The 8194-nt window shown below is 38.4% G+C and overlaps 2 protein-coding genes across 2 annotated transcripts; both read left to right on the top strand.

Moving 5' to 3' along the window:
- Positions 1–474: 474 nt before the first annotated feature.
- LOC117469855 (ATP-binding cassette sub-family E member 1-like) lies at positions 475–5955 on the top strand. Its single transcript, XM_034114310.1, has 4 exons — positions 475–615; positions 2914–3054; positions 3502–3587; positions 5859–5955. Exons 2-4 carry the CDS (start codon positions 2952–2954, stop codon positions 5907–5909), a joined length of 240 nt encoding a protein of 79 aa, XP_033970201.1. The 5' UTR covers positions 475–615; positions 2914–2951; the 3' UTR covers positions 5910–5955.
- Positions 5956–6511: 556 nt separating this feature from the next.
- LOC117469810 (ATP-binding cassette sub-family E member 1) lies at positions 6512–7845 on the top strand (the record flags this gene model as incomplete). Its single annotated transcript, XM_034114249.1, is given in 4 exon segments — positions 6512–6549; positions 6619–6736; positions 7442–7579; positions 7776–7845. Coding segments are annotated over 4 exon segments (364 nt in total), but the record flags the coding sequence as incomplete, so codon positions are not given.
- Positions 7846–8194: the final 349 nt, after the last annotated feature.

Here is an 8194-nt window from a genome sequence, read left to right as displayed (position 1 = left end):
TTGTATGCTTTTGTTGTAATGTGTTAACGACTTAAAAATAAAGTATTACAAAACAAAATTAAAATCTACAATTTTATGTAAAGTTGAAAAATACAAAAAACGTTATAATTGATAAATGAACAAATACAAGTATATATGGTAAGAATAAGAATAATGATTTAAATTAAATGTTTTTAATTCAAATGAACATTATCAGAAAGTAATTCACACTAGAAAAGACCCTATAGTATCTATATAATACACAATATAAGGATGTATTGAATACATTGAGTACTCTAAATATCTCCTACACACGGACTGGAGAGGTACTCAGATCTCATCTTATTTTAGAAATAGTTTTAATCTTTGTGGAAAATACGTTTTCTTTCTAGTTGCCACAGAAAAGGACTTCTTATTAATTACAATTTAAATTAAACTGGTCCAGGAAAAATGACGTCACCCTCACAGCCTGTGTCGTCGCACAGTGTTTGCGTCGGCCCCCTCGCGCCATCTTTCAGCCGGCTCGAGAAGAACACGTTGCTGAAAGATTTCATAACTTTTTCTCTCAATATTTCGCCTCGAAACATCGTTTTTCTCCCGTTGTTTCTTCAACCGAGTAACGGGAGCAGAAGTGGGGTGAGTTTGTCTCTCAAACCCGTGGATTCTGTGCCGTTTTTAGGTGTTTTATTTAACCCTTACACCGATCATCTGTCAAAGTGCGAGGCCTCTGACGCTAAGCTAACCGTTAGCAACGGTTATAATGTGTGAAGCTTAAAGCTTAAAATGTGGCTTTTTTATTCATATTTAACCCACTTTAAGATCTCAATGTTTTAAATGTGCATTATATTATGTATATAACTCACATATACATATATAGACGTCAGTAGATGGATAGACAGTAGTATTAATAACAGTAGCCATATTAATAGCTTCTAACGTGTGAATTTAACGGCACATAATAGCGTTAAATGTGTCATAAAAACTGCTTTTTATCCCACTTTAAGACCCATGTTGAGTTGATTCAACACTACTACGTGATCTCAAGTGGATTTGAATATTATGCTGTGTACAATTCATTGAAGAAAGGCTAAAAAAATGCCATCCTCAAAGTCAAATGTTCTTATTTTACACATTTTCATTAAATGTTAACGTTTTTTGTTGGATTTCTTTGTATATTTTGGTTCATTCAGTGTAAATACGGTATACAAAGTCTACCTTTTATGTAACATGCTTTTACGAAACATAATGTGGTTGTTAAAAGTACAATAACACCTGATTTAACATGAAGAAGAAGTGAATATATTACGATACTGTATACACACTATAAATATGTTCTTAGGGGCTTGAAATCTCTCAGAAATCCCATTTAAACGGCTTGTATTTGAATTCAAATGTGTTTGCCGGTGTATAATGTGGTTGTTAAAAGCCCTATAACACCTGATTTAACATGATGATGAAGGGAACATATTAGCATACTGTATATACTCTTATAATGTGTGTATTTAACATGAAAAACCAGTTTAAAGTGTGGCTTTTTAACCCACACAGTTATAGTATTACGGTGTGGGTTAAACATAGCTGCTGTATCTTAAAGAAACCTCCAAATTCGCTTTAATAAATAGCATTTTCTTCATCACAGACTCAAATGTCCTCACATGTCAGGATTCAATATGTTTTATTATCGATTCATTCGGCGTATGAGTGACTCTGTGCACCTGCAGGTCATTTAAGGACACATCACAGACATCAGGGTGTTGTTGTCTAATCCTTATTTGTCTTCATATATGTTTTTTCATATAAAAAAGTGGCAAAGCAACAACAAATAGCTGGCTTTATTGAACAAGAACCAATCATTAATCTCAAAAACAGAAGGGTTGATATACACCAGATTATAGCTAACGGCACACGTAACAACCAACACACATACAATATAAATACTAGCACATTTGTTAATATAACTATCGTTTTACAGTTAATTTCGAATCTCAAATTACATTATTATACAGATCTCAGACCCTGTTTTTGGAGACTCTATAAAGTTACCTAACAATCAACAACAATTCCTCGTGCCTGTCAAACTGACACTAGCAATTAAAACCAGATCAAGATACAGATGTATGACATATATAAATACTAGTACATTTGTCCAAAAATAACTATAACTTCTCAACTAATTCAACCAACAAAGAGAGTGTTTCTCACTTGACTGGTTTGCAGTAGCTTCATTGAGGTCTTTCAAATGAAAATCCATTAAACCAGGATCACCGTTGCATCACATTTAGTTTCCAGTGAGGATCTGTTTCAGGTCTGTGGGAGTAGATTAGTGGCGGCCCTTTTGTTACAGGCGATTTTTTTTGTTCAGGGTTAAATGTGTTGCTTCAGCAGGTGTGTGTGTGTGTGTGTGTGTGTGTGTGTGTGTGTGTGTGTGTGTGTGTGTGTGTGTGTGTGTGTGTGTGTGTGTGTGTGTGTGTGTGTGGTGTGTGTGTGTGTGTGTGTGTGTGTGTGTGTGTGTGTGTGTGTGTGTGTGTGTGTGTGTGTGTGTGTGTGTGTGTGTGTGTGTGTGTGGTGTGTGTGTGTGTGTGTGTGTGTGTGTGTGTGTGTGTGTGTGTGTGTGTGTGTGTGTGTGTGTGTGTGTGTGTGTGTCCAGAAAACAATATTTCTGTTAGTCAAAAACCGGTATAATTACTCCAGAAATATGAGTATGATATACATATCATCGGTAGAACATACACAAATACGCGCACCAGTGAATATAAGGATATATATGTATTGAGTATTTATATTAAATACATAAACAAGTATACAGAATAGAAGGTAGTGTACATAAGACTCACAAAATGTAAACATTGAATGATATCTTTCTAGAATAAACCCCTGTGATGTGTGTACACGTTTCTCTCTGAACTTATATCCCTATCTGTGTTTTTCCTTCAGCTCCTCGGTGCTAGCGTCCATCCTTCCAGCCTCCCATCATGGCGGATAAAAACACCAGGATCGCCATCGTCAATCATGACAAATGCAAACCTAAAAAATGTCGTCAGGAGTGCAAGAAGAGCTGCCCGGTGGTCCGCATGGGTGAGGGACCATTATATACATACACAGAGACATACCTGGGGGGAAAGTAGACTCAAAAATCTAATTTACGGGTTTAGAAAACTGGGAAAAAGAGCGAGAAATTTGAAGAATAATCATGAAGTTGTATAAGGGTTACTTTCAGAAGTCATCACTGGAAGATAAGTGGCTTTTACGACGTTATATCAAAGCTCAAGCAGCTGATTGACAGCTTTCCTCAAAGTCTAATCTTCTTATTTCCAGTAAATATTTAAATTATTTGTTTGATTTCTTGTTGTATTTTGCAAGTCTTCTTGTTTGTGCTTTAGTTCTCCTGTAAAACGCTGTTACGATACATATTTGTACACATTCTGTAAATCTGTACTTCACTGCAGCTGTCAGGTGCTTGAAACCCTTCAAAATGCACCTGGAAAGTGCTTGGATTTGACTGTAATGTGTGTGTGTTTGCAGGTAAGCTGTGTATCGAGGTGACTCCTCAGAGTAAGATCGTCTGGATCTCTGAGTCTCTGTGTATAGGCTGCGGCATCTGCATCAAGGTAAACACGCCTGAACACACACAGTGCACTGTATTTAATATTATAATGTGTCAGAAACCAGGCAGGTTACACGTACGGGGAATTTGACTTGGTGTCGTGGTGCATACATACAAAATAACATAAAAAATATTAGAAATAATTTAAAATATTTCAGTATTTACAAAGAAATAAAATGGAATATGGAATAAAATTCGACAGTAATAATAAAGAAAAGAAAACTGATCAGAATTTTCTCTTCTATCGAATGATTTGTGGGATATTTCTTGTTCAGCCGGCAGTAAATGGAGGATTTAAATCAGGGGTGTCCAAACTTTTTTCACCGAGGGCCACATACAGAAAAAATATACGAAGGGCTGTGCCACTCACTAGAGGTATATCTTATCATAAGTTAAGTTATAAGATAGCAAAATCAATCAATTGTGGGCTTGATACTTGAAAATGCTTTAAAGGGGACCTATCATGCTATATTTTTCAAAATACCAAACAGATCATGCATTTTAGCCATGCCTCATTTCGCTCAATTTGAAAAATGTTAGCTCTGTTTTAGCAAGGGCTGATTCAGTGAGAACAGCACCATCTACAGGCCTGGCATATGTACTACAACGTCTCCAGCGCTTTCGAACGGCAATGCCGTGGCTGTCTCCTCCTGATTGGTGGAGTTGGCCCAATAGCCGTAGCGCCACCGTCCTGACGTCAGGACAGTGTTCAAATCTGGATCAGTTTTTATCAGATCCGTTGCAGCCCCTTTTTTAGAGATTTGGGTATGGAGGAAAATAGAGAGGGTTGTGTTTTCTGACACTTGGTGAGTTCCCTGGAACACCGGGGACACATATTCATGTATAAAAGACGTACAAAAGTGCATTTTGCATGATAGGTCCCCTTTAAGCAAAACAACAGCCTTCATCCCAGCTCTCTAGAGGGTTTCATTTATTTTGTGCACCGGCAGCATCTTGCAAGAAACAACGTCTGAGGGCTTCTTAACATTTAACAAACTATTAATGTGTCATACCCACTTAACAGGAAGAAACTCAGCTAACTGAGGATATGAACCAATTTTACCGAAACAAAACACAAGTCTAACGCCGAGCCTCTGAATTAGCACTAAGCGAAAGAGTGCTAACGCACTTAGCACATAACTCACGGTAGCGAAGGCAAGCAAAGACAACACAACTTCACTTTACGGGGCCAAAACGGCAAATACTTCTTACCTTTGTTGTTTTCTGATCAAAAGTTGTGTTCAAGGGCATTACAACGCTGCTGAAGGTTAATCCAATGTGTCTGTGTCACTTTGAAATGATTACTGATAATCCATCATAACATTTATGATCAATAAGCCTAGTTTTCAGTTTTCAGAGCGTAACATAGCTTTCGGTTTGGGTAAACTCCGTGCGCATCACTCTCACTCCTCATGGTAATGTTTAGATGGATTTAGGAACTCCCTCTCGATTCTATTGGCTCTAACGGTTACAAAGAGATGTCAATCATCAAAATCGACCAATGGGTTCCAGAGATATGGAAAATCCACCCAAATGACCCCAGAAGTGGTTTCTTTTGCTAAATCTCTCTAAAAAGGTCAAATGTCACTTGTTTTGCATCAATCTTGATACAGGGTACTTCATATATGTTGTACTTTGGATTCCTATAGCTTTTAGTCTATTAACCCATCATCCAAGGGTAGTTTTCACTATAAGTAAAAAAAAAGATTTGGACGGACACTATAATTTACAGTTTTTTACTATGTTCAATCTGAATTTTCTTTAAAATAAAAAACATCTATATTGATTCTGACTTTTCTACATCCAACTCACAGGTTTATCATTACTTTGAGAAAAAAGATTATTAATTTAACCCTTTTAGAAGAGAAGATATGGTCATTTGTTCTGGGAATGTCATTTTCGAGCCTGAGACCTGAAAAACAGGCTCAGGGGTTATCAGGTTAAATCAAAAGCCTCAGATTGCTGATAATAAAGGGAAATATGAAGGTTTATTTCAAGCTTGATATGTAAATACGTTGTTGGGCTTTTTTCCTATCAACTTAAATGTGTTAGAAACATGTTTTCAACTTTAAAATCTGTGCTTCCTAACACATGAATACTGTGTAATATATTAAAGTACAATACAAGCAACAAGTTTCATTTGTGCCATTTTGCCAGATTTCACTCTCCTCTTTAATTAGCTGAGGGGCCGATTCAAAATGGCCGTAGTTTGGACACCCCTGATTTAAAGGAATTGAATAATGTTTTTAAGTCTGTTTGTGTTTTCTGGTTATAGAAATGTCCGTTTGGAGCGCTGTCGATCGTCACCTGCCGAGTAATCTGGTGAAGGAAACCACACACAGATACTGCGCCAACTCCTCAACTGCAAACCGGTACGACGACTCAATCATCTTCCATCTTTGGGTGGGAGAGAGGGAGGGGAGGGGTGGGAGAGGTGGGAGGGAGAGGTTCGACCCCCAAGAAAACGGTTAACCGATTTACCTAATTAAATTATCCAATACATTTTTTAAATGTTTACAAAAAAAAAAAAAAAGTTAATAATACATTTTTTTTTAGAGTGTAACGTTACATGTGTTTTTTTTCTCTTTGATATTTGTCTTAAGATATTTAAAATGGCGCTGTCGTATACATTTAATTAATCCATTTCATAATATATAACTTAGGCACTCATCCCATAATTTTTTTTTAAATACAAATATTCATTACTCACCTGACTCCGTCCGGATATTCGATTAGTTTCCAGGTTCAAGGCTTTTATTGTCATGTGTGCATAGCTACAGTCTGAGGTCCCAGGCCCCTCCTCCAACAGAGCAACACAACACACAGATATTATAGTGCAAGGAAATACAATAAAATAGAATATAATAGAAAGTGCAGAATAGTCTTTATACAGTAATTGGAATATTGATATATATGAGTTGCAAACAGATGTTATGGAGGTTCTCTCAAAAGTCCCTGAGGTTCAGGTAAAGAGACCTCAGTCTGCTTGTGTTGTGTATTGTGTTATAATGTGTGTGTGTGTGTGTGTGTGTCAGACTGCCGATCCCTCGCCCCGGGGAGGTTCTGGGTCTCGTCGGGACCAACGGGATCGGGAAATCCACGGCTCTGAAGATCCTCGCTGGAAAACAGAAACCAAACCTGGGCCGGTTCGATGTGAGTGTTAAACTATGTGTGTGTGTGGAGAATTGTGGATAGATATTGTTTGAAATGAGTTTAACTCAGGACAATAAATGTTGGAAATGTAACAAAGAAGTCGGCACATTTCTTCATGCTCTACGCCCAATTTTTGGTTTTTGTATGAGTGTGTGTGAGGTGCTGATGTGTGTGTGTGTGTGGTGCTGGTGTGTGTGTGTGTGTGTGTGTGTGTGAGGTGCTGATATGATGTTTGTGTGAAGAGATAACGGAGGGTGTCGCCACTCACAGCTGACACTTTCTCTACTGATCAACAATCAACTACAGGCTTTTGTCTGCTGAAAAACGTCCCTAAAAACTCCTGAAAGGCGTTGCGTTCATTCATCTTAAAGTAAGACCTTAATTGGTTTTAAAATGTCTTAAAAAATGCTAAAATAAGGGAATTAACTCCAAGCTTAGTTTGGCTAAACAAGTCTTTATTAAAAGCATCAGATAAAATGCTTTTAACTCAGAATTTAAGGTCCAAATGTTCCTGTTTCTAATCGCAATACATAGAAAAGTTTAAATGGCAATTTCCTTTACTAATAGATAATATTATTGTCAAATAAAATACTTTCCCATGCGATCAGCATTAAAGTCCACTTCCTCTCCTCTGTGTTCCCGTCTCCCTGTTTTGTTGTTATTGGTGTTTTATTGACGGTTTCTGTGACTTGTTTGTTTTCCCAGAATCCTCCCGACTGGCAGGAGATCCTGACGTACTTCAGAGGCTCGGAGCTGCAGAATTATTTCACCAAAATCCTGGAGGACGACCTGCGGGCCATCGTCAAACCGCAGTACGTCGACCAGATCCCCAAAACCGTCAAGGTAAGCGAACTCAACGCACCCCGAAACACACACTCTTAAAGCTCATCGTTGAACACTTCTAATGGATATATTTTGCACAAGGAGTCGTTCTTTTATGTTAATCATTGAACATATTCTGCCTTTACTCTGACTTTGACTGGTTTGTATGAAATGATGCTGAAATGCGGCTGGTTGTAATACTCCATGTCTCCTCTAGGGGTCAGTAGGCTCCATCCTGACCAGGAAGGACGACACGGAAACACAAACCATCGTCTGCAAACAGCTAGGTAACACACACACACACACACACTCACTCACTCACTCACTCCAACGCACACACACTCACTCTCACACACATACTCACTCTCACACACACACTCACTCTCACACACACACACACACTCACTCACTCCAACTCACTCACTCAGTCACTCACTCCCACTCACCCACACACTCTCACACACACTCACTCACTCTCACACACACACTCACTCTCACACACACACACACACTCACTCACTCACTCCAACACACTCACTCACTCACTCAGTCACTCACTCCCACTCACCCACACACTCTCACTCACACACACACACTCACTCACTCACTCACTCACTCACTCCAACGCACTCACTC

This window comes from Trematomus bernacchii, unplaced genomic scaffold, assembly GCF_902827165.1.
Source record: "Trematomus bernacchii unplaced genomic scaffold, fTreBer1.1, whole genome shotgun sequence".
Classification (NCBI taxonomy): domain Eukaryota; kingdom Metazoa; phylum Chordata; class Actinopteri; order Perciformes; family Nototheniidae; genus Trematomus; species Trematomus bernacchii.
The sequence above is the reverse complement of the archived record's forward strand: the minus strand, read 5'-3'. Positions and strand labels throughout refer to the sequence as shown.

Excerpts from the sequence above, each read along its gene's own strand:
- LOC117469855 (XM_034114310.1), top strand. The coding sequence starts at position 2,952 with ATGGCGGATAAAAACACCAGGATCGCCATCGTCAATCATGACAAATGC. Across the intron at positions 3,055-3,501 it reads CTGCCCGGTGGTCCGCATGG|GTAAGCTGTGTATCGAGGTG; the intron begins GTGAGGGACCAT and ends GTGTGTTTGCAG. Across the intron at positions 3,588-5,858 it reads GCTGCGGCATCTGCATCAAG|AAATGTCCGTTTGGAGCGCT; the intron begins GTAAACACGCCT and ends TTCTGGTTATAG.